The sequence below is a fragment of the Podarcis melisellensis genome (assembly GCF_964234715.1).
Source record: "Podarcis melisellensis genome assembly, chromosome: 1".
NCBI lineage: Eukaryota > Metazoa > Chordata > Lepidosauria > Squamata > Lacertidae > Podarcis > Podarcis melisellensis.
In genome coordinates, this window is record NC_138528.1 from 119,438,118 (window position 1) to 119,464,783 (window position 26,666).

Sequence of the window (26,666 nt, forward strand, 5' to 3'; positions counted from 1 at the left end):
GATTAAAAAAAACAACAACAAGAAGGCTGATCGCCAAAGAATTGATGCTTTTGGATTATGGTGCTGAAGGAGACTCTTGAGAGTCCCATGGACTGCAAGAAGATCAAATGTATTCCATTCTGAAGGAAATCAGCCCTGAATGCTCACTGGAAGGACAGATCCTGAAGCTGAGGCTCCAATACTTTGGCCACCTCATGAGAAGAGAAGACTCCCTGGAAAAGACCCTGATGTTGGGAAAGATGGAGGGCACAAGGAGAAGGGGACGACAGAGGACGAGATGGTTGGACAGTGTTCTCGAAGCTACCAGCATGAGTTTGACCAAACTGCGGGAGGCAGTGGAAGACAGGAGTGCCTGGCGTGCTCTGGTCCATGGGGTCACGAAGAGTCGGACACGACTAAACGACTAAACAACAACAACAAGCCAACTCAGAGGAAGCAACAGGGTTCAACTCTCATGCCTGGAGTATGCATGGTTCTTCACGGCTGTTTTGCTGATGGCAAACACTAGATCAGACATCTTAGCGATAGGGGATGTGGAAATTCTCTGGAAAATGTGAGGTGACACTTCCTTTGATGCAGTCCTGTCTAACTGCCCTGCAAACAAACCAGAATAAAGCCAGTTGAATAGCCAACATTGTCTTACCTCTGTGTAAACAAATCAGGGTCATAGATCATAGAATCAGACACTCACACAGTAAAGTTGGAAAGTACCCCAAGGGCCATCTAGTAGTTCAACCCCTTGCAAGGCAAGAATCTTGCCCAATATGGGGCTCAGACCCACAACATTGAGGTTAAGAACTTCATGCTCTGCTGACTGAGGCATCCTTTTTGCATATTGAGGATGAATTGTTAATAAACGGTTTGTCTGCAGAAGCCAGTCCCAATATGTTCAATGGGACTTACTTCCTAAATAGTTACTTCCTAAATAGTTGGTTTTAGGATTGCAGATTAAATTGAGCTTGCTTGACACCTGAGCAGAGTAGCTAAGCATGACAGCTGGCATAACTTTTAATTGTTATGATGTTTTTGTTCTTCTATTGTTGCCTTTTATTTGTTTAGAACTGCTTTGGGAACAAGTTAATTGTGAAATCGTGTAAAAATAAACATGATGGTCATGGATATCTAAAAGTGGCCTTTCTGAAAGTGATTTCACAAGGTACAAATCCAGAAGAAACATATAAAAACCTGGTTTGGAGGCTTGCTCGTTCTTCCAGCGCTTGTGGTTTGCGATACTGAATGCAGCAGATCTATTTTTGATAGCTTAGTGCTTCTTTGACATCAGCAAAAGCGAAACAAAACAAAACACATGCAAACAAGACGCATAGAGCAAAAATATTTTGTCTTTGGCCCAGACAAACGTGATGTAGGGGAACAGTGCTTTCCAATTTCACATTTACTTATTATAGATTTATTGCAACAACTGTGAATTACTGCCTATTCCAGCACAGGCTGATTTGTTTGCTCAGGATCTTGTGTGTGTGACAGCGCCATCGGCTTGGAAGCATCTCAAACATGTTAGAAAGAGGAGTTCTAGCTTTCTATGGTGGTACATTATTGTGGAACTGTTATCTTGCAAGCAACCCTCAAACATTTTACATTGAAGGTTGGGCTGCCTTCAGGGTGTTCCACAGGGCAGGCGCCACTACCGAGAAGGCCCTCTGTCTGGTTCCCTGTAACCTCACTTCTCGCAATGAGGGAACCGCCAGAAGGCCCTCGGCGATGGATCTCAGTGTCCGGAGTGAACAATGGGGGTGGAGACGCTCCTTCAGGTATAAAGGACCGAGGCCGTCTAGGGCTTTAAAGGTCAGCACCAACACTTTAAATTGTGCTCGGAAACGTACTGGGAGCCAATGCAGATCTCTCAGGACCGGTGTTATGTGGTCCCGCTGGCCACTCCCAGTTACCAGTCTAGCTGCCGCATTCTGGATTAATTGCATTTTCCGGGTCACCTTCAAAGGTAGCCCCACGTAGAGCGCATTGCAGTAGTCCAAGCGGGAGATAACTAGAGCTTTTGAATAACATGCCTTTATTAAAGCTCTGGTTTTTAGACCTTGCTAGACCAGATCCCTTAAGCCTAAGAAGAATTTGTTAGCTGCATTTGTCTAGTCCTAAACGGAAAAAAGGGACACGGGTGGCGCTGTGGGTTAAACCACAGAGCCTAGGGCTTGCCAATCAGAAGGTCGGCAGTTCGAATCCCCCCAACGGGGTGAGCTCCCGTTGTTTGGTCCCAGCTCCTGCCCACCTAGCAGTTCGAAAGCATGTCAAAGTGCAAGTAGATAAATAGGTATCACTCCAGCGGGAAGGTAAATGCACTGCTGTGGTCGACCAGAAGCAGCTTAGTCATGCTGGCCACATGACCTAGAAGCTGTCCGCGGACAAACGCTGGCTCCCTCGGCCTAGAGAGCGAGATGAACGCTGCAACCCCAGAATCATCCGCGACTAGACTTAATGGTCAGGGGTACTTTTACCTTTTAGACCAGAGGCTAGTGATTCCACATATCCAAATACAGTGGTACCTCGGGTTACATACGTTTCAGGTTACATACGCTTCAGGTTACAAACTCCGCTAACCCAGAAGTAGTGCTTCAGGTTAAGAACTTTGCTTCAGGATGAGAACAGAAATCGTGCTCCGGCGGCGCGGCAGCAGCAGGAGGCCCCATTAGCTAAAGTGGTGCTTCAGGTTAAGAGCAGTTTCAGGTTAAGTACGGACCTCCAGAACGAATTAAGTACTTAACCCAAGGTACCACTGTAAATAATAAATTTAAACAAATGTGGGCTGGTGATACATGATAATATGTATGGAATTTGAATTTCAGAATGGAGAGGAAATTTTAATGTCATGGAGTAAGGGCAGAAGCACAAAAAGGAACTTTTCTGAGAAGTCTGTGATGTTGAAGTGTAATCTGACTTTGAACCACCATTCTCATTTTGTAGCATCAGCTTCTCTCAGTAATCCTGGAATCTTGTTTCAAGCTCTTTTAAGATATATATTAGTGGACTATTTGCCCAGTCTCTGTATTATGGCATTAGCTGATGACCAGGTTCTCCCACCTTCCCCCAGAATTTTCATGTCAGACACTTTAGGCGGCAGAAATGCAGAGGAAGTTGTCAGCTGAGGGGAAATTTTGAGGAATTGACGGGAAAATTCTGTTCCATTGCTGACCTGTTGAAAACTGAACATTTCCACTTCTCTTATTAAAGAAGACTCAAATGGGAATCTGATCTAGGTCTTTAAGGCAAATTGCTGTCTCGAGAGACAATAGAGTGCGACTCCGGGGGGCAAAGCCAAATCACTACACTCAAAGCACCAAATTGACCTCTCTGGGGCGCAAACCTGGGCAGCGTGTATGGAGGTCTTGGGCAACCCAGGCAACAAGACAACCTTCTCGGCCTCGCTGATGTGGTCCAAAGGAAAGCAGAGTGATATGTTTGGCACCAGCTTGGCTGCAGGAGTTTCCAGAAGGAGACATACAAGGTGCCATCCAACCATCTTACCGACTTCACTCCGGATTTGTATAGGGTTTATTCCTTAGGCTTTTCTTTCCCCAAAGGTATCCTTCAAGGCAGTGGAGGCTTAGGATGAGATATTTCATTATCCTATATCAGGGGTAGGCAACCTAAGGCCCGGGTGCCGGATGCGGCCCAGTTGCCTCCCAATCCGGCACATGGATGGTCTGGGAATCAGTGTGTTTTTTACATGAGTACAGTGGTACCTTGGGTTACATACGCTTCAGGTTACATACGCTTCAGGTTACAGACTCCGCTAACCGAGAAATAGTACCTCGGGTTAAGAACTTTGCTCAAGGATGAGAACAGAAATTGTGCAGTGGCCACGCAGCAGCAGCAGGGACAGTGGACGAGCCCCCGTTGAAAAAGGTTGCTGACCCCTGTCCTAGATGGACTGTCTTCCCAGGTTGACGAGCCCCATCTGCCCCTCACTTCCCTCTACAGCATGTTTGCGTGTCAAAGTCCCCAAGCCACCCCAATAATAATAATAATATTAATAATATTTTTTTATTTATACCCTGCCCTCCCCAGCCAAGGTGGCACTGTGGGTAAAACCTCAGTGCCTAGGACTTGCAGATCGTATGGTCGGCGGTTCGAATCCCCGCGGTGGGGTGAGCTCCCATCTTTCGGTCCCAGCTCCTGCCCACCTAGCAGTTCGAAAGCACCCCTAAGTGCAAGTAGATAAATAGGGACCGCTTTATAGCAGGAAGGTAAACGCCGTTTCCGTGTGCTGCGCTGGTGCTGGCTCGCCAGAGCAGCTTCGTCACACTGGCCACGTGACCCGGAAGTGTCTTCAGACAGCGCTGGCTCCCAGCCTCTTAAGTGAGATGAGCGCACAACCCTAGAGTCGGACACGACTGGCCCATACGGGCAGGGGTACCTTTACCCCAGCCAAGGCCAGGCTCAGGGCGGCTAACAAGCAATAATAAAAACAAGTTGAATGATTACAACTTAAAAACAACATTAAAATACAACATTAAAATATTGAAGCATTAAAATATTAAAATGGAGCCTCATCACAGGAGGAAAAAGAAAGAGGGGGAGGGAATCAAATTGGCTCCAAGCCAAAGGCCAGGGGGAACAACTCTGTCTTACAGGCCCTGCAGAAAGAAATCAGATATTGCAGGGCCCTGGTCTCATGAGGCAGAGCGTTCCACCAGGCCGGAGCCAGACTTGAAAAGACCCTGGCTCTGGTTGAGGCTAATCTGACTTCCTTAGGGTCCGGGACCTCTAGGGTGTTGCTATTTATGGACCTTGAGGCTCTCCGTGGGGCATACCGGGAGAGGCGGTCCCGTAGGTACGAGGGTCCTAGGCCGTGAAGGGCTTTAAAGGTCAAAAGCAGCACCTTAAATCTGACCCTGTACTCCACCTGGAGCCAGTGCAGCTTGAAAAGCACTGGGTGAATATGCTCCAGTGGCAGAGACCCCATGAGGAGCCTCGCTGCAGCATTCGGCACCCGCTGGAGTTTCTGGGACAGCTTCAAGGGCAGCCCCACGTAGAGCGAATTACAGTAGTCAAGCCTGGAGGTGACCATTGCATTGTTCACTGTGGCCAGGTCGGGGCGGGAAAGGTAAGGGACCAATTGCTTGATGCGGCAATGGTGGAAAAATGTCGCCTTGGCTGTTGCTGTAACCTGTGCCTCCATGGAAAGGGAGGCGTCAAGGATTACACCCAAACTCTTAACGGAAGGTGATGGCACTAATTGGGCCCCCGCAAAAGAAGGGAGTTGGTCCCTCATCCCCATGCCATCCCGACCCAGCCATAGGACTTCTGTCTTCGAAGGATTTAGTTTCAATCAGCTCCCACGAAACCAGTAAAACACAATTCACACGTAATTTTTGTTTAAGGTTTTTGGCATAATTTTGGCCACAACTTTATTAAAATACAAAAAATGTGAGTGGTTGCTTAGGCATTGGTTGTGACTATCTGACCCCGCACACGACCGCGAAAGTCAGAAAGGGAAAAACATTTTGGGGAGAGCAATGGAGCAGGGGACCTGCCCTCAGCTCTCCCCAAATGCTCCCTAGGGGCTCTTGCGTGGCCGTAGCCCCATGAGAGGGGTTCGGACAAAAGCATGGCGAGCCCCTGGATTCCTTTAATGGAATCCCTTGCAGCAGCAGCATTAGAGGGGCAGGCACAGCCAATCCATGCCCCTCAACCAACCAAACCATAAACCAATGCCTAACCGCAACCTTACAAGTTGTGACGATTTGCTACGCAGTAGGCAAAAACCAAATGGCACCAGCCAGTCAGCCAAATGGCCAAAATTCCTACCGGGTCCCCTGCCCCAAAAGCAAACGACCCCATGACAGGCATAGCAAGGTCAACGTGAACAACCCTAAATGTAGGAGGGTGGGCAGGTGGGCGATCCGATGTGCGCAGTGAAAAGAGGAAGCAGCTGCAGGACTGTTTTGAGAGAACCAATTGGGATATTTTTGATCGTTCAGACCTGGAAGAGCACACGGCGGCAGTTCTGTGCTATATCAATCACTGCACAGACACTGTCACAGTAAATAAATCCATCCGGTTTTACCCCAATCAGAAACCCTGGATGAATAGAGAGGTCCAGTGCCTGGGAAAGGAACAGGGCTTTCAGGTCGGGCGAGGTGCAGCTTTACAGTGTGGCAAGAGCAAACTTGAAGAGAGGTATTCGACGGGCAAAACTGGATTATAGGCAGAGGATTGAGGATAATTTAAGGAGCAACAACACAAGACAGATGTGGCAGGGGATTCAGCATATTACCAACTACAAACCTAACCTTGGTGCTGTCGACGGTGACCCTTTGCTGGCGGAGGAGCTTAACCTCTTCTTTGCTCGCTTCGAGAAGGAGCCACCTGAGACGCCGGTATTACAGCCACCAGCCCATAGGGGCCCCTCATTCACTGTAGAGGAGCACGAGGTGAGACAGGTATTGAGGATGGTGAATCCGAGGAAGGCTGCTGGACCTGATGGCATCACTGGAAAGGTGTTGAAGGGCTGTGCGGATCAGCTGGCGAGGGTCTTTACTAAGATCTTCAACAAGTCCTTACACCAGTCTATTGTCCCACCCTGCCTGAAGTCGTCAACTATTGTTCCTCTGCCTAAAAAACCCACAATCAGTAGTTTGAATGACTACAGACCAGTTGCACTTACTCCAATCATCATGAAGTGTTTTGAGAAACTGGTGCGCCGTCACATTATTTCCTGTCTTCCATCAACTTTTGACAACTACCAGTTTGCATACAGGGCAAATAGATCCACAGAAGACGCTATCACCACCACTCTCCATGCTGCTCTGTCCCATCTGGAGCAGCCGGGGAGTTATGTGAGGCTGCTGTTTGTGGATTTTAGCTCTGCTTTTAACACTATCCTCCCCCATAGACTGGTGTCCAAGCTAGAGGCGATTGGACTCTCCAACTCCACCTGTCTCTGGGTTTTGGATTTTTTGTCAGAACGTTCTCAGAGGGTTAGAGTAGGGTCACATATGTCCAAAGCCCTTAGCCTTAACACCGGCTCACCACAGGGTTGTGTGTTGAGTCCCCTGCTCTATACTCTCTATACGTATGACTGTACAGCCATCTATTCCAGCAACAAAATCATCAAGTTTGCTGATGACACTACGGTGGTGGGGCTCATTTCAGGAGGGGATGAGTCCGCCTATCGGGACGAGGTGGAGCGGCTCTGTGTTTGGTGTGGAGAGAACAATCTGGCTCTTAATACGGCTAAGACCAAGGAATTGGTGGTGGATTACAGGAAAAAAAAGGCGGACATTCAGCCCTTGTATATCAACGGGGAACGGGTGGAGAGGGTGGCGGAATTCAGGTTTTTGGGAGTGACTATCGATCAGGGCATGACTTGGAGCGCAAATACCACTGCTCTGGTGAAGAAGGCCCAGCAGAGAATTTATTTCCTCAGACTTTTAAAGAAGAACAATCTGAGTGAGAGACTGCTGGTGTCCTTCTACCGAGGCTCCATAGAGAGCATTCTCACATACTGTATTTGTGCTTGGTTCTCCAGTTGTACAGCTAGGGAGAAGAAGGTGCTCCAGAAGGTCATAACCACAGCCCAAAGGATTATTGGTCATCCTCTCCCATCTTTGGAAGAACTGTACGGTTCCCGTTGTCTTAGGAAAGCAAACAACATCCTGCAGGATTCATCTCACCCGGGATACAGTCTGTTTGCACTACTGCCTTCTGGCAGGAGATATAGAAACATCAAGTCAAGGACAAATAGACTGAAAAATAGTTTCTATCCAAGAGCTGTGGCCTTTTTGAATGCTGTAACTCGATAGTGTGACCTGGGAGTTTGATGGGTGTGGGTGTGGGTGTGGCTGGAATGTGGTTTGTTTGGTTGTTGTTGTTGTTTTGCTTTTGTTGTTTTTTAAGGGATGGCATCCAATTTCGTTGCACTTGTGCAATGTTGCACTTGTGTAATGACAATAAAGAATCTATCTATCTATCTATCTATCAACGCTGCGCGTAGGGAGTTTAACACTTCTGGCTGTCAATCACTAAATGGCAACATCAAATTCTCCCCAACGACAAGGGGAGCCCAATCACAATGGTGGCCAACTCAATTTACCCGCCCAGCAACAATGGGGTGTCTTGCCAGCCCCTACCTCAACACGTGCTCTCCAGGGAGAAGAACACGTTTTCTCAGGGTGTGGGTGCTGTTTCATGCTGACAGCTTCTCGGAGCGACAGGTGAGAGCTGAGGCCAGGGTGGGAACCAAAGCTGGACAAACTACCGCAGAAGGAGCACGACGTGTCCCCCACCAGAGGTACCCCCCTCACCTAACACCCCATACACCCCAAGTAAAATAATGTAGGAATAATAATGGGAAGCATAATATTTTATTAGTAACGTCTGATACCTAAAGGCGTTGTTGATATGGAGCACTTTGCTTGCTGGAAATGGAGTTTGTCTAATGCTGATTTGAAAATCCTTGAGAATGTCCTTTGGTTAATTCCATTTGGCAGAGATTTATGATATTATAGCATTTGGCCTAAAATGGGGCCAATTCTCCACCCCTCCCCCGTGTTCTTTGACTTGAATTGAAAGATTTGCAGCTTTATTTCTCCTCAGTCTCATTCAATCTATATATCTTGAAAGAATGTATTTTTAATACCCTAAATGGCTGAATACATTTTTAGTGCCTGTGTCACTGTGACACCATAAATTAGGACACTGTGCCAGAGGCTATTCATTCAACCTTACATTTACTCGAAAACATGCCTCACTGGGTTCAGTGGGGTTTACTCCCAGGTAAATTTAATGTGATTGCAGCCACAGTTTCTAAATATAATAAAGAAATGGGGGAAAAGGTATTTATGTTAATGATCCTGCCCAGTTTTTGCTTCTGAGGATATTTTGGAGTCTTTAAAAATAGAATCTGCTGAGCTCCTTAGGTCCTGATGTTATTATCCATTTTCTTTTCCTGAATGGATGCTTAATTTGAACAGCACACTGAACTGTTTCCTTGTGCATTCTTAATTTATTTGTTAAAAATTGAGACTTCTCATATTGTTTTTGGAGTTCAGTGTGGAATATATTTATGATCTGATTAAACAATTTGAAAGGGTGCTGACAAAGCAGTTGCAGAAAACTTACTGTGTACATGTTTAAGATTGTTGAACACTGGGTAATGCTTAATGATGAGTCTTTTATTAGTATGCCTGTTCATTTTAGCCACTGATCTACGTTAACTTTAGGAGGATATTGGTGACAGTAACTAACCTACTAATAATTTCTTTTAGTTATTGCAATACATTGTTGATTAAGAGTGTATAAGTTGAGCATCATTTCCACTTGGTGCAAATGACTAGTTTTTGTCACTAAAGTCTAAGGTAGTTTTGATTTTGGAGTACAGTATATACTTGCAAGTATTAATAAAAGATATCATTAGATTATCCATGCCAGAGAAACAAACCTTTTTTCACCCACCCCCCTTTTAAACAGTGTCTTTTTCATCATATAAATGTTGGGTGTGTGGGTGTCAAGCAGACTTGAATACAGAGCTTTTGGCTACAATTGACTTTGCAAAGTGTTTATGGGCAACACCTCAAAGCAACTTATCTAATTTATTTAGATAGACTTAGACAGGCTTGTCAAGGATAAAGCTAACCATGGTTGCTGTACACTAGTTCCAAGGTCAGAGGAGGATGCTACGAGGTCCTGCTTTTGGGCTTCCTGCAAGTCACCTGGTTAGCTGACCCAAGACTTTTTGATCCAGCAGGGGTGCTCTTTATTCTCCTTGCTTAATCTTGCTGTAGGGAAATCTTTTCGATTTGGCAGTTTGACCCAGAACTAACGCGGCTGCGTAAGCTGTGCTGCTGTTTCAGTTTGGAACACTTTAAATGTCACTTTAGATCAGAACTCTTTCTTGGTTTCGTCTTGTTGGAATAGGAGGCTTATTGGTTTGGCTTTGTCCACACTTGAAATTCCACAGCAGTGATGCATTTTAGTATGGTAGGTAGCTTGTAATTTAGAGTGGTAAAAAACCGAGACTCTGCTTCAGACTGAAAAAATTTAGCCACAAATGACCTTATTAGGATTTGTATTGCTCAGGAAAGCATGCTTTGAGAAGTGCAGATCCAATGCAAACAAATTTCAATTATTAACTTAAAGTCAGAAGTTGTTGTTTTGGTGTTTCTGACATGGAAAAGTTTGACACTTCGGGTTCTGAAGGTGTTCTGCATGAAACCTAGAGGCAGTTGATGCAGAATGGGTGTGAGGTTTTAGAGTCTCCTGCGCAAAGAATGGGGATGTACTGTATTTTTCCATGTATAAGATGACCTTTTTTCCTGAATTTTTTGTGGTAAATTGAGGGGCATATTATACATGGGTTATAAGCAGTGCTGAGCCGGGCGCCAGGCACGCCAAGCTCCAGCTGAAGCCTCGCAATGCGCCTGTCACGATGGCCATAGCGCGGCCCAGACCCGCTGCCCGCCCGCCGCCCTATCTATCTATGTTCACGCTGTGTTTCCCTCAGCTGCAGGCAGCGAGGCTTCGGATTGGCTGCAGGAACTTCCTGCAGCCAATCTGAAGCCGTGCCAGCGTCGCTGCCCGCCCAGAAGCCATGCCAGCGTTGCGGAACTCAGTCCCTGTACAGTGAGGCATACAAAGCGCACGGGGACTTACTGAGCTGGCGGCAGGCTGGATTTACAAGCCTGGAGGGCCGCACCTGGCCCCCAGGCCTTAGTTTGCTGACCCCTGTTCTATGCAGTTACGTTTTCCTTTTGCTTGGTTTTCTTCTTCCAGACCAAATGCCTTTATTTCCTTTTTACAAAGAACGCAGCAAGGCTTTCAGTCAAGCCTACGTAAGGCGGTGGGATCCTTTGGGATCCTTCTAGTCTTTTCTGATGAGTTTTGTTCCATGCCAGACCCTCCCAGTTCAGTGCTAATACCAGGCTTATTAACCACCTGCAGTCGATTAAATAGCCGGGCTGCCCATTAACCCCTTCAGTACACGTTCACTTAAAGCCAAACTGTTTCCTTTTGTTTGGAAGCCATGGATGCGCCTAATTACAGCTTTTTGGAAACGTGTGATTTAAAGGGACTCTTTCTATGTAGATAGTGTGGAGATAAACACAAGGCTGCGACCTTACAGTGTCCATTCAATTTTCCTGTACCTTCAGTTAGCTTTGCAGATGGAATAATTCTCATGGAGGTACCTCTCTGGCAAGATAAGCCGCCATGACCATAATTCTACCATGTACATGTTTTAATTAAGGTACAGAGACCCTGCTTCTTAATGACTGGCCACCCCAGTGCTGTGACAGCCTGGTTGCTTTTGAGACGTAGCCGTGATAGTTCTTACAAGGCAATAAGTCTGCTTGTTTTAGCTGTACATTTGCAACTTGATTCTTTAGGATGTCTATGATTTTGTCATGGCTAATAATAATTTTATCATTTGTATCCCGCCCATCTGACTGGATTGCCCCAGCCACTCTGGGCAGCTTCTAGCATATATAAAAACATAATACAGTGGTACCTTGGGTTAAGAACTTAATTCATTCTGGAGATCCGTTCTTAATCTGAAACTGAAACCAGAGGTACCACTTTAGCTAATGGGGCCTTCGCTGCCGCTGCTGTGTGATTTCTGTTCTCACCTTGAAGCAAAGTTCTTAACCTGAGGTAATATTTCTGGGTTAGTGGAGTCTGTAATCTGAAGTGTCTGTAACTCGAGGTACCACTGTAAAATATCTAAAACTTTCCCTATACAGTTGTATCTCTGGTTACAAATGCTTCTGGTTACGAATGCTTCCGGTTACAAGCTTCGCTACCCTGGAAGTAGCTGCTCCTGGTTTCCGAACTTTGCCCCAGGATGCGAATGGAAATCGTGCATCAGAGGCACGTGTGAGGCCCCATTAGCGAAAGCGCGCCTCAGGATAAGAATGGTTTCCGCTTAAAAACAGACCTCTGGAACGAATGAAGTTCATAACCAGAGGTACCACTGCACTACACTGCCTTCAGATGTCTTCTAAATGTCAGATAGTTGTTTATTTCTTTGACATCTTATGGGAGGGTGTTCCACAGGGCGGATGCCACTACCAAGAAGGCCCTCTGCCTGGTTCCCTGCAGCTTCACTTCTCGCAGGGAGGGAACTGCCAGAAGGCCCTCGGAGCTGGACCTCAGTGTCTGGGCTGAACTACTGGGGTGTAGATGCTCCTTCCGGTATACAGGGCCGAAGTCGTTTAGGGCTAGAAAAGTTACAGAACCGCACTGCAAGGAGACCTGAGTTCTCGGCGCCTTCTACCTTCCTTGAATGGCTTTTTCATAGTTGCGATATAGCAAGAGCAAACAGTGGAAACAGTTGTTTTCTGACCTTGAAGTACTTCTGCTCAGTTTCTTTTGATTACGCTGCCTGCTGTGAGCAATTTTTCCAAAATACCCCTTCCCCCCTCCTGTGTTGCTATGTGCTTGAAAGTCATTTGAGGTACTTTGTACTTGTGTTTTATGTTAAAGTTTAATCTCCTTGCTTTTGGTTTCTGCCTGCAGTAAAGAGAAAATGGCAAAGATGGAGGCGAAGACATCTCTTTTGGACAACATGATCGGGGTAGGGGATATGGTGCTTCTCGAGCCGCTCACGGAGGAATCCTTTATCGATAATCTCAAACAGCGTTTTGATCACAGTGAGATATATGTAAGTATGCTGTAACCTTACTCTATAATGGAGCTTGGATAGAAAGCCCCACCCAGGATCTCAATACCTTAAGGCAGCGGTTTTCAACCTGTGGGTCCCCAGATGTTGTTGGACTACAACTCCCATCATCCCTGAGCCTTGCTAGCTAGGGGTGATGGGAGTTGTAGTTCAACAACATCTGGGGACCCACAGGTTGAGAAAGGCTGCCTCAAGGACTGCCTCCATACAACCTAGAATTATATGTTTGAACATGGCTATCATATCACCCCTTAACCTCCTCTTCTCCAGGCTAAACATGCCCAGCTCCTGAACCCGACCCAGATCATCTGAGACCCTTCTCTGTGTCCCCCCTACCCAAGAGGTTTGGAAGGCAGCAACATGAGAATGGACCTTTTCTGTTGTGGCTCTCCATTTGTGGAATGCTCTCTCCAGAAAGGCTTACCTGGTGCCATCATTATATGTCTTTAAGTACCAGGCAAAAACATTCCTCTTTATTCATGCCTTCGGCCATTAAACAATCTATGGCCTTTTAAATGTGAGAGGTCCCAGCTCCTGCCAACCTAGCAGTTTGAAAGCACATCAAAGTGCAAGTAGATAAATAGGTACTGCCCCGGCGGGAAGGTAAACGGCATTTCCGTGAGCTGCTCTGGTTTCGCCAGAAGCAGCTTAGTCATGACCTGGAAAAACTGTCTGCGGACAAACGCCGGCTCCCCCAGCCAGTAAAGCGAGTTGAGCGCTGCAACCCCAGAGTTGTTCACAACTGGACTTAACTGTCAGGGGTCCTTTACCTTTACTGTTGTTATGATTTTTTTATGTGATTGTTTTATTGTCTTTTAGTATGATGCTATGCAAATTATGCTTTTAATGTTGTACACTACCCTGGGGTCTTCGGATTAATTGTGGTATATAAATTGAATGATAGATAGATAGATGATAGATAGAAAGATAGAAAGAAATATGGGATCGTTCCATGCATTTAGGTACAGGGATTCAAAATTGTATTTAGACACAGAATTGGTCGCGTCCTAAACAGACAAATAAACACATAGAAAATCAGGATATGCAATGAAGATGTGAATAACATTAATCGAATGCAGTGGTATGGTTCTCATTGATACCTATGCATCAAACAATAACTAAACACCAAACATGTTTTGACTCCCATGAGCTCTGCCTTACTAGTCAAGAAATCTGTTGCACAATTTTATCACCCAAAATTAGCCACTTGCCTGATAGTTGACACTCTGAGCTGACTAATCAAATACATAAGGCTGCAAATACCCACTCGGGGAACATGAAACAATGGTGTTTCTCCACACAGGCCCAGTCATATATGTTTTAGGAGCATCTCCAGATCTTAGGTTTTAGATGTCAGCTATCCACTATGTGTTCTACATGGATTTAAAATGCTTACGGTATTTTTAAAAAAACTGATAAATGTTTTGAACCGTTGTATGCATAACAGTGGAGAAGTAAACCCATTCAGCTGATAACATGGTAATCCTGAAGCGATGTCATTTCAAGGTGATGAATTGCAATATTTTCACTTGCCTGTTTTATTAAAAATAATAAATAAATAAATGCTGGGGACTGAATTTTGTTGTTGGGTCTTCTGGAATGTTTCATAACAACATAAAACCATCATTGCATTAAGACTTTATTAAGCAGGTTGTGGGGAGAGAAGTGGTGCTGGGAGGGAGTTTAAGGTATATGGGGCAGCAGAGGAGAAGGAGTGGAGTTGTCTGACAGCATGAAACCCTGGAGTGGCTCAGGATGGTAGAGTTGGAGGAGGAGAGGCAACTTTCAAGGCAGGGCTATCTTGGGGGTGGAAAGGTAACAAAAAGTATGGTCAAGGCCACCTTTAAAAGCAAATGCATGTATTTCGTAACTGGGAAACTTGCCTAGGGGTCGACAGGTGCCCTTGATTCCTGAAAGTGAATTGCATAATAATACAGCTTGCTTTTCCTTTCCTTTTGAACTCATTCTGGAGTTTGCTTGGTGGACTCCTCTGTTGACAAGATTCTTGATTTATGCACAAGAGATTTCCCTCCTCTGAGCAGATTCCCCCCCCAAAGCTTTTTTTGTGTGTAAACTGCTACGGTTTAGGACCTCAAAAAAAGAGAAAGGACTGCAGTGTTGGTCTGTCTTCAAAGGGCATTCTTCCCTTTTGATAAGGAGAGTATTCTGTGACTCAGAATTGCTTTAGGCTTTTTGACTGCTCAGCCGCTTGCATAGACTCAGCCAACAGGCTTTGCCAAAGTGAGAGGCGCAGGCTAGTTTAGAACGGTGATCTGTGCAGGTGTACAGCTATAAAGATGTAGAGGTTGGGTGCAGGGCCACAAGGATGTATGCTTCCCCACTCCATGCCGGTGAACTCCCCTTGTCTCACTCACCTTCCATTTCAGAATAAACGGGAAAGCATTGCTAACCAGATTTAGAAATGAAACTATAATAATATTAATTTATTATTCGTACCCCACCCATCCGCCTGGGTTGCCCCAGACACTCTGGGTGGCTTCCAACATATATAAAAACATAACAAAACATTAAAAAGCCTCCCTATACAGGGCTGTCTTCAGAGGTCTTCTAAAGGATATGTAATTACTCATCCGCTTGACATCTGATATGAGGGTGCCACTACTGAGAAGGCCCTCTGCTTGGTTCCCTGTAGCTTCACATTTTGCTGTGAGGGAACTGCTAGAAGGCCCTCAGTGCTGGATCTCAGGGTCCAGGCTGAACGATGGGAGTGGAGACTCTGCCTCGGGTATAAAGGGTATTGTAATGGTTCTAGGGGTTGCTCGTGCATAAATCGGCACCACACCTGGCTGGGTTACCTGGGTGAACTCTTTCTGTCCGGACAGCCACTCACCCGTGGCTGTCTCAATCGCTGGCAGAATCCGTCAGTGGGCGTTTCTTGAACTTCTTCCAGCAAAGAAGCTCTTTGACGCCTAGTCTCCGCCTACTCTCCCTGCATGGAAGCCTTCTGCGCAGGGAGGGTGTGGGCAACGGAGGACCCGTGCTCTCCCCGCTGGTCTCCGGCGAGGAGTCATGGAGCCACCTCGCCAATTCCCCCATCTGCCCCCCTTCTCCACTGGTGCTACGCTGATTTCCTTCCCCAGAAGATGGGCTGCTTCTCTCCCTCCCGGGACGCTCTCCGGAATCCCTCTGGAGCCCTCCCTCTCCCTCTGGCTCCGATGGCAGTTCCCTGACAGGTATTTAGGGCTTTCAAGGTCAGCACCAACACTTTGAATTGTGCTCTGAAACAAACTGAGAGCCAATGTACAGTATGTCTTTCAGGACCAGTGTTATATGGTCCTGGCGGCCATTCCCAGTCACCAGTCAACTGCTGCATTCTGGATTAGTTGTCGTTTCTTAGTCACCTTCTAAGATAGCCTCATGTAGACCGCATTGCAGTAGTCAAAGCAGGAGATAACCAGGGCATGTATCAATCTAGCAAGACAGTGCGCAGGCAGGTACGGTCTCAGCCTGTGTACCAGATGCAACTGGTGGACAGCTGCCCTGGATGCAGAATTACGTACACCTGTTTACCTGCCATTTCTACCATGCCTCTTCTCCTTTCTCTCTCACCCTCTGTTTTATTGCTTAAAAGAGATTTATTTAGGACTGATAGCTAATTTTCATTTTGCTGTTACAGTGTCGTTCTTAAGGGCTGACAGGGACCTGCTTATAAACAAGGTTGTTTAAAGAAAAGAAAAAGAAAAGCAGGATTTCACATGCTCCAGGCTACAGAAAGCCTCATGGGGGTTGTCTCTTCATATCAAGGGCATGTGAGAGCCTGCTTCACTTATATTTATTTTTAAAAAACCTAGCAAGCACTGTGTAAGGGTCCAGACTTCTTTTACTTTTCTGCTTTTGTCTTAGGATTCTCAGTGTCTATACTGAAAGCTAGCCAGATGAGGGGTTTAGATATACATAGGTAGCCGTGTTGGTCTGCCATAGTCGAAACAAAATTAAAAAAAATCCTTCTAGTAGCACCTTAGAGACCAACTAAGTTTGTTATTGGTATGAGCTTTCGTATGCATTCAGATACACGAAAGCTCACACCAGTAACAAACTTAGTTGGTCTCTAAGGTGCTACTGGAATTTTGTTTTGAGATCAGGTTTTTTAAAAAAACTGCTTGCGAAGTTTAAGAGAAGCAAAGTGTGTGTATGTCTATAATATAGCCCTGCATTTGTCTGTTAGAGATAAAATGGGATCAATTGTTTTTTCTTTCTTTAAAAGTTCACAAAAGCTATAGACTTTGGTTAACTATTGCCACCCTTGACGTTCAGATGTAGAACTTAGTTTTAGTGTCACCTCACACCATTTTGGGTTGGCAGTTTGAATCCCCGCTATGGGGTGAGCTCCCGTTGCTTGGTGCCTGCTCCTGCCAACCTAGCAGTTCGAAAGCATGAAGTGCAAGTAGATAAATAGGTACCGCTCCGGTGGGAAGGTAAACGGCGTTTCCGTGCGCTGTTCTGGTTCACCAGAAGCAGCTTAGTCATGCTGGCCACATGACCCGGAAGCTGTACGCCGGCTCCCTCGGCCAATAAAGCGAGATGAGCGCCGCAACCCCAGAGTCATCCGCGACTGGACCTAATGGTCAGGGGTCCCTTTACCTCTCAAGGTGCATAGCTAAAGATGCTGCAATTGAATGTGGCAAATGCATCTCAGAGGACTGGGATTGGCTGAAGCTCCAGACTGATTGACACTTGCAGCATGTGAAATTTATTATTATTTATATCCCCGCCCATCCTCCCAAATGGCCCTTTAGGTGGATTTGGCTGTTAAACCTACTGCCTTGAACAACTTTCAGGTATGGAGGTGAGATGCCTGGTTTTGCCTGTTAGTTTCTACTCTTTATTTTTGACTCTGTTCCTTCTGGATAGCCAGGTGGTTGTCAAACATATGAGGGAGGAAATGATGACCTGCTACCGCGGCGAAATTAGTTGCAGTGTTTGCTTTGGTGCAATTTACCGGTACTTAGAGACATTCCCTTCCGGGTGGTAATGACTATTAACTTAAAACAGAGCTGTTTGATTTGGTGTCAGATTAAAAAATACTTTCAAGCAAGTATGAAAATCCTAGTCATCATATCTTGGCCAAAAAAAAAAGAAATGATGGGGGCAGCCAACATATCTGATTATTTTCACTTAAAACAATTGGTAGGACCAATGAGATTGAAGTAAACACTTTCTTCTTAGATTTGCCTTTGATTGTCTGTGTAAAGAAGGTCGCTTTTTCACTGAGGCACCAGGTCATGTTCTTGCTACCGGTGTTGCTCTGTTGCTTTTTTTTTATTTTCCAAGTAATGCTAAGAATGTCCTTTGTGCTCCCAATCGTTCTATCGCTATGTAAATTTTGCTTCCCTCGCTGCTTTCCCTCCTTACTGAACCCGTTTCCCTGCCCTCTGGAGCATGTTGTACCTCTTGTTAAATGTGCTCTACTTAATTGTAAAGCAAACCTCAGCCCTGAAACCTCACATCCTGAAATCTGAAACTTTGCTTGGCCTGACGGATCAAGGAAGGCAAAGACTGCTGTTGGATTTGCAAGAATTTTGAACCTGATACATAGTTAAATGCGCAGAAGGATCCGTGGTGGTTCTGTTCTAGTGAGGGAGCATTCAAGTGCATACACAAACTGTTGCCTTCCTCAAGGTGCAAGTTTTCCCTTTTCTAAAACACTTTGTGCATGTGGGGCTGTGGATAAGGGGCACAGTTCTTTAGTGAATATAAGGCAGTGAGAAAAGCTACAGAGAAATCAAGTGTATATTCAAAGGTATATGCTAGCCACTCTTCTTCCCCTCTCCCTCACCCACAATCAGGCTGCTTTTCAGTCTCCCCAGGGCTTTAAAATGCAATTTAGGGGGAAAGGGTTGCCATGTGAGATGCCGAAAATGTACTCTTTTAAAGCGAAGGAACTTCAAAGGGAGACTGCTGAAATACACCAGGAATTTCAAGGCTATCGTAATTGCGGGTCGAACTGAGACAAAGAATTTTTCACACATTTTATGCGATAGCTGACCTACCAACATTACTGGGTAATGAGAAATGATGACCGTGCTTTTCTGCATTTCATTTGCTCCATACCTCACGTCTCATGCACACCCTTCCCACCAAACCTTCACACACACACAGTAGAGTTGGAAAGTACTGCAAGGGTCAGGTAGTCCAACCCCCTTCTTGCCCAACATGGGGTTCAGACCCACGACCCTGAGGTTAAGAACCTCATGTTCTACAGACTGAGCCATCCCAGCAGTAGAATATCTTCTGCAGAATTGTAGAGTTTGAGGGCCATCTAGTTCAGTAATCTGCAAAGCAGGGAACTTGGCTAAAGCATCCATGACAGATGGCCATCCAACTTGCTCAGAAACCTCCAAGTAAGGAGAGTCCACAACCTCCATGGGAGACTGTTCCACTCTCAAACAGCTCTTACTGTCAGAAAGTTTTTCGTGATGTTGAGTCGGACTTCCCTTTCTCATTGGTTCAAGTCCTACCTTCCAGAACAGGAGAAAACATCTTGCTCCATCTTCCATGTGTCAGCCCTTGAGATACCTGAGCCTCAGATTTGAGATCTTTGAACCAGCACCTCTCATTTAGAGTCTTCATGATTCATTTTTTAAATAAAAAAACTTGGGGAAGATCAAGAAGTGGTCTAGCAGTTCTGTCCGCACCAGGGATTCAGCATGTGCTGGGGCAGGAAGTGCAGAGGAAAGAGAATAGTTGTTACTGGCACCAAGGTAGAAACAGAGAGCAGCTGTGAGTCTCAAGGTAAACTACCGTACCTTGAGTGGTAACTGTAGAATGAGTCACAGGCAAAATTGTTCTTAATTTTCTTTACACGAAAGGTAGGCTGTCTATCCCGTAAGTGCTGGATTGCATAAATCACATATACCTGTCTACCTTTGCCAGTTTAGATTCTGTATTCTGCCCTTGAAACCGCTTGGCCGTTCAATTGGCCATGATTCCTGTGTTAATGAAAGTATCTACTCCTCCCGATAGAATCAATAATGATGCAATGCAGAATTACATTCTCTCCCTTTTTGGCCCGAGGAATAGAGTTAATGCATTTTTGTATTTATGATTTCCTGGAATAAAAGAGGGGTGGGCACTCCCCCTCCTGCCTCTCCTTGTCAGTCTTCAATGGCCAAGTGAATTTTCTTTCAGGTCTATTGATCCAGTGCAGGGAGTTCTTTAAGAGCAGGGAAGAGTGCCATCTCTTCTGTTCCACCCCACCCTCTCAGTCGCTGCCTCGCCATTTACTGCCTTTGACTTGGATCCAAGAACTGGCATGCTGCCTTCAACTAACTAGGGGAGAGATGAATAGGTGTGTCAAACAGCTCTCTTTTAGAAGGTGCAATGAAATGTGCTATGGCTGTGTCTGATTTCCAGCCCATTAACAGATCTGCAAGCTGTAGTGTCTAGATCAGGGGTGGGGAATTGGTGGTTCCCCAGATCTTCCACTGCAACTTGCATCATTCCTGACAATTGGACATCCTGGCTGGGGAACATAGAATATAGGGTGAGATTCAGCAAAGGTGTTGCATGCGCAGAATAAGGTCCACAACAGGATTCCCATCACTCTTCTCCTCTTGGGCGCCCTAAATCTGCTCTGGAGGCTTTGGGAAAATCCAGAACATGCTTAGGGAGGCACAGGGGAAAGAGAAAGGAAAAAGTCCTGCTATGTAAGTGGACTTCATTCATTGCCCACACCCACCACTTAGTGCAACAATGAATTCCTCCCATAGAGTTCAATAGCATCTGGAGGGCATCAGATGCTACGAATCAACTAGTTGGTTGATTGGACTGCCTTAGTGTTGCAAATACTCTTGATTGTCCTCAACTCTTAGTGCTACCAGACTTATTAAAAGGCCTTTTGATATATTACAGTTTAATTTCAGTATCTGACTTCTGTGCTTGTGGCTGTTCTAAATGGCAGCAGTTATTATTAAAAGGATTTCTATACAGTGGTACCTCAGGTTACATACTGTAATGGCATAAGGGGTTGCTTGTGCGTAAGCGCTAAAATGCTCCCAGTTTTGTGGTTAGTTTTAAACTCTCTCTAGCCGGGCAGCCATGAGTGCGTGGCTGCCTTAATCACTGGCAGAATCCGTCAGTGGGCGTTTCCGGAATTTCTTCCAACATAAAAGTTCTTTGACAGAAAGTCTCCTCCTAGATTCTCTGCGCGACAGCTTTCTGCGCAGAGTGGGCGTCCCAAGGGGAGGCCCCAAGCTCTCACCACTGGTCTCGCTTGAAGCGTCTCTGTGCCTCACCTCCAACACTGTCTCCTCCTCCCCTCCTTCTTCAGCGGAAACTCTCCCTCTCCCCCTGCTGGTTCCCTCCTCAGCATCCGAGGGTTTCCCAGCATCCGAGAGCCTCTCCACCACCCTGCGCTCCGATGGCAGTTCCCTGACACATGCGCTTCAGGTTACATACGCTTCAGGTTGCAGACTCCGCTAACCCAGAAATAGTACCTTGGGTTAAGAACTTTGCTTCAGGATGAGAACAGAAATCGTGCAGCAGCTGCACAGCGGCAGCAGGAGGCCCCATTAGCTAAAGTGGTGCTTTAGGTTAAGAACAGTTTCAGGTTAAGTATGGACCTCTGGAACAAATTAAGTACTTAACCTGAGGTACCACTGTACTGCTTTTCATTTGGAGAAGAAATGCCATGCGATTTTGCAAACACATAAAAGCCAACAGGAAAGCAATAAGCAAAACCAAAATGTGGGTAGAACATGATTCTCTTAATCTGAGGGTCATGGGTTTGAGCTCCACTTTAGGCAAAAGATTCCTGTATTGCAGGGTGTGTGTGGATGAGATGAGCCTTGTAGTCCCTTAAAAGTAAAGGTAAAGGGACCGCTGACCATTAGGTCCAGTCGTGGACGACTCTGGGGTTGCGGCACTCATCTCGCTTTATTGGCCGAGGGAGCCGGCGTACAGCTTCTGGGTCATGTGGCCAGCATGACTAAGCCACTTCTGGCGAACCAGAGCTGCACACGGAAACGCCATTTACCTTCCTGCCGGAGCGGTACCTATTTATCTACTTGCACTTTGACGTGCTTTCGAACTGCTAGGTTGGCAGGAGCTGGGACAGAGCAACGGGAGCTCACCCCATCACAGGGATTCGAACTGCCGACCTTCTGATCGGCAAGTCCTAGGCTCTGTGGTTTAACCCACAGCGCCACCCACGTCCCTGTAGCAACTCTACCATTCTATGATTCCAATATGGGATACCTGTAAAGTAGTAATATAGGGAGAGCTGATAAAGAAGACAGCTTATATAAGAAAGAAAAGGAAACAAGGAATATATTTATTAGAACAACAAATAAGAGGACTTGAGAGAGAAAATTTAGAAACTTGTGCTTCAGAAATCTGTAAACAATTACTCCTGGCTTGAAAACAAGAACTGAAAAAAGGCAAATATGTGGCAAGACCATTGAGATTAAAAACAAAAACAAAAACCCCCGAACAAATAAAAAGATATTTGAGAAACAGAACAAAGCTGATAAACTTCTGCCCCATATGTTGAAGAAGCAAGAGATAAATAAATAGCCCTATAACCCCCCCCCCATCGGACAAGAATGGGCTGTAACACCCAAACAGTTTGTTATGGAATTTGAGAAATTTAATAGAACATAATATAAAATGGAGAGTCCTTTATCGACTGAGGTTAATAAATTCTTAAACTCTTTAAAATTGTCTAAACTAAAATAAGAGGGTGTAAGGAAATTGAATGCACCAGTTGAAATGGAAGAAGTAAAAGCTGCTCTAAAAGGACTTTCAGGAACGGAAGGACTTGTATACCATAACTTTATTTTATTTTTTAACAAAAATTCCTGACGGTGCAGCTTTGACACACTAACTTCTATGATTAATTCAATAAAAATGTCTAAAAACATGCCAAGAACCTGGGAGAATGCCTAAATAGTAGTTGTTCTTAAAGAAAACCTCTTAAAACTTCATTTTATAGTTCTTTGTCATTGTTCAATTATGGACCCAAAGTACTAGCTAACCGTTTAAATAGAATAATTGAAAGAGAACAACCAGACTTTGTAAAAGACAGAAGTGTGACACAGTGTAATAAGAACAAATAAAAACAAATAAAAAGAACCAGGAACCTTTCTTTTTATGGATGCCAGAAAAGCTTTTGACCATATTGAATGTCTGTCTGTATTTTTTAATGATAATAATAATAATAATAATTTATTTATTTATAGCCCACCCACCTGACTGGGTTTCCCCAGCCAGTCTGGGTGGCTCCCAACAGAATATTAAAACATAATCAAACATCAAACATTAAAACATAATCAAACATCAAACATTAAAAACTTCTCTAAACAGGGCTGCCTTCAGATGTCTTCTAAAAGTCAGATAGTTGTTTATTTCCTTGACATCTGGTGGGAGGGCGTTCCACAGGGCGGATGCCACTACCGAGAAGGCCCTCTTCCTGGTTCCCTGTAACTTCACTTCTTGCAGTGAGGGAACCGCTAGAAGGCCCTCGGAGCTGGACCTCAGTGTACGGGCTGAACGATGGGGTTGGAGGCGCAATTTTAGAAACTCAGATATTTAAGCTAGGCACCAAATGGCCTCTTAAACCTGGGTTATAGTCACCCCAATGGAACATCTGTTCACCAGTTGGTTAAACTAGATAACTCTTGGGAACCCCTTCTAGCGCTACAGTTTTTCGATTCTATGATCTTAATTATAGTATTTTTTGCTCTATAAGATGCACCAGACCATAAGACTCACCTAGTTTTTGGAGGAGGAAAACAAGAAAAAAAAATATTCTGAATCTCAGAAGCCAGAACAACAAGAAGGATCGCTGCGCAGCGAAAGCAGCAATCCCTCTTGCTGTTCTGGCTTCTGGGATAGCTGCGCAGCCTGCATTCGCTCCATAAGACGCACACACATTTCCCCTTACTTTTTAGGAGGGGAAAAGTGAGTCTTACAGAGCAAAAAATACGGTACGTTGCTTGACTGTAGCTCTCTCTCTTATGACAATTCACTTGTCCCAGTGTGTGAGAAGGAAAAACATGCATGATGGAAATGGCATTAACTATGGACTAAGTCGGAGGTTTTTAGACTGTGGTTGCCAACCTGGCTTCCCAGAAATCTCCACATATGCACAACTGGACCTGCACCAATCACAAAATGTGCCTGGCGCCTGGGGAATTTTGAACACTGAACCCACGAAGAGAGTTCCCCCTTCAAAATGCCTCTAGCTTATCATTCCCAGATCCTGGAGCCTTGTAAGAAGGGGAAACAGTATCCACTCCTTTAGCCGCCTCTCTGCTCCAAATTGCAGCGTCCTGAGACTGTTTATAATTTTTTTCGAGTCAGGGCTTTGTTACCCACCTTTGCATATAATGTATAATTTGCCCCTGAGGTGATAGCTAGGTGTGGGTTAGAAGCTATAGTTAAATCCGTTATAGTTCAAAGCAAGAAGTATAAATGGAAGGTTTGTCATTTCGGTGTCTTTTTTGGAGGGTTAATTACATAACCAGGTTACAAATATTCCAGGGTGGGGAAGCAATAGCATTTTAAAAAATACTCTTCTTTTTTTCCCTAGCAAGACTTACAAGCTCTGCTGAGCAGGTCATTTAGCCTCTAAACATAGGTACCAGGGCACACATGTATATTAAATAACACTGGAAGGGACGTTGCGGGACACGGAAGACTTTATAAAGACTATGTGCTCTTTGAGCAAAGGAAGGAAATGCTCCCAAATACTTATAGAACCAGGTTCCGAAATTAGTTACGTTTTTGTTCGTATGGCTTTTTTCAGGGCCGCTTTGCAGGACTTGGGTGTCCAGTTGCGGCCCCGAATTACAGATCTGAAGGATGTGCTTAGAACAAAATTGGCTCTTGACCAGGAGTCTACTGAATGTTGGACTCCCCTTCGATTATTTCATGTGGCGTTGGAATATTTCGGGACTTGTTCTGCCTGAGGTGTTGGTGAATGTGGGACTCCTTTAATTTAGACTGAAGCCTTATCAGCAAAGTTTATATGGTCTTATATTCTTTCCCCATCTCTTTGGTTTAATATTAGTGTTTCCAATTCTTTGCAAGCTAATGCCCAGGTTCTGGCACATACATAAAAGCCAGCACACACATCAAAAAGCCTATTTATTGGATGCAATAAAAGTGCTTCTGCCTTGACTGTGGGCAATAACCACAGGGCTGTGCAAATGTCATTTTAAAGCATGCTGTGGCAGCATGACATTTGGGTCACCGCTAAACAAATTTCTTCTCTTGCACCCTGGTCTCAAAGATTGGTTAAAGTGGGCTTGCCAATCTGTTCCCAGGGGAATCTGGTTAGTGTCTTGTGTTGCCCCTGCTTCAGCAATCTTGCTTTCTTCGTGAGGTTTGGAACTATCTTATCCAGTGGCGTAGCATGGGTTGTCAGCACCCGGGGCAAGGCAAGTAATTTGCGCCCCCTAACCCATGGATTTGCGCACCCTAACCCTAACTCCCAGATGTTGCGCCCGGTGAGGCCACTCCCCCTGCACCCCCCACGCTACGCCACTGATCTTATCTTGGGATAATGATAGTCAAGATAATGAATAGTCTGTGGTGCAGCTAGGCCAAAATCTAGGGGTCTGCAGCCCAGGGGTCTCCTAATGACTATGTAGAGAGCAGCAGGAGGTGGAGACAGTGACAAACATGCCTCAGGTCTGTACCTGGCCCAGCACCAGCAAGCTGGGCTGCCGCTGGTCTCCACAATATGCTTTCTTCCAACATGGCTTGAAATCATTTTATAATTGGTGGTGGCCTGCCAGGTTGTAGATCTTCATTTTATTACTTTTATTTTACTGTTTTATTATCGTTTTCTACCACAAAATGGTTCTTATTTCCTGGTTTTAACACCAGGACAGCAGAAGCAAGTTCTCCTTTATTTCTGTAGTCATAATGGTGCTAGGATTTAAGCAGAGGTGGATTTAGGGCAGCATGGTTGATTCCTCCACACACAGTGTAGCAGCCAATAGGGTGCCTGCCTGCCTCCTTCCAAAAGCCTAGTAAGTGCTGGGCTTTGGGAAGGAGGTGTGAGGGCTCTGACAGGGTCATAGAGACCTCCTGCCTTCTTCCCGCAATAATAATATAATAATTTATAATAATAATTTATTATTTATACCCCGCCTATGCGGCTGAGTTTCCCCAACCACTCTGGGCAGCTCCCAACAGATTAAAAACAGAATAAAACATTGAACATTACAAACTTCAGGTGTCTTCTAAAAGTCAGATAGTTGTTTATTTCCTTGACATCTGATAGGAGGGCATTCCACAGGGCGGGTGCCACTACCAAGAAAGTCCTCTACCTGGTTCCCTGTAACTTTGCTTCTCGCAGTGAGGGAACTGCCAGAAGGCCTTCGGAAGTGGTCCTCAGTGTCTGGGCAGAATGATGTGGGTGGAGATGCGCCTTCAGGTATACTGGGCCAAGGCCGTTTAGGGTTTTTAAGGTCAGCACCAACACTTTGAATTGTGCTCGGAAATGTGCTGGGAGCCAATTTGGGTCTTTCAGGACTGGTGTTATATGGTCTCGGCGGTCGCTCCCAGTCACCAGTCTAGCTGCCACATTCTGGATTAGTAGTAGTTTGCGGGTCACCTTCTAAGGTAGCCCCACGTAGAGCGCATTGCAGTAGTCCAAGCGGGAGATAACTAGAGTATGTACCACTCTGGCGAGACAGTCCGCAGGCAGGTAGGGTCTCAGCCTGCGTACCAGATGGAGCTGGTAGACAGCTTCCCTGGACACAGATTTTACCTGTGCCTCCATGGACAGCTGTCTGTCCAAAATGACTCCCAGGCTGCGCACCTGGTCCTTCAGGGACACAGTTACCCCACTCAGGACCAGGGAGTCCTCCACACCCGCCTGTCCCCCCAAAACAGTACTTCTGTCTTGTCAGGATTCAACCTCAATCTGTTAGCCGCCATCCATCCTCCAACCGCCTTCAGCTTGGTGAATGAGGATGGAGGGCTCTAGGATCTTGCCAGAGTCTCACACCTCCTCCTCAAAGACCAGCAGCCTCCCTTACGCAGC

General features: G+C 45.5%; 1 protein-coding gene across 5 annotated transcripts in view; it reads left to right on the forward strand.

The window, feature by feature from the left end:
- The window catches only part of MYO1B (myosin IB), a 160,258-nt gene that overhangs the window by 39,291 nt on the left and 94,301 nt on the right, over nucleotides 1-26,666 (forward strand). For all 5 annotated transcript variants that reach the window (XM_081908161.1, XM_081908159.1, XM_081908162.1 and 2 more), the window contains one exon: nucleotides 12,487-12,631. In XM_081908161.1, coding sequence (XP_081764287.1) covers nucleotides 12,497-12,631 — 135 coding nt within the window. In that variant the 5' untranslated portion in view covers nucleotides 12,487-12,496. The remainder of the gene's footprint in view (nucleotides 1-12,486; nucleotides 12,632-26,666) is intronic.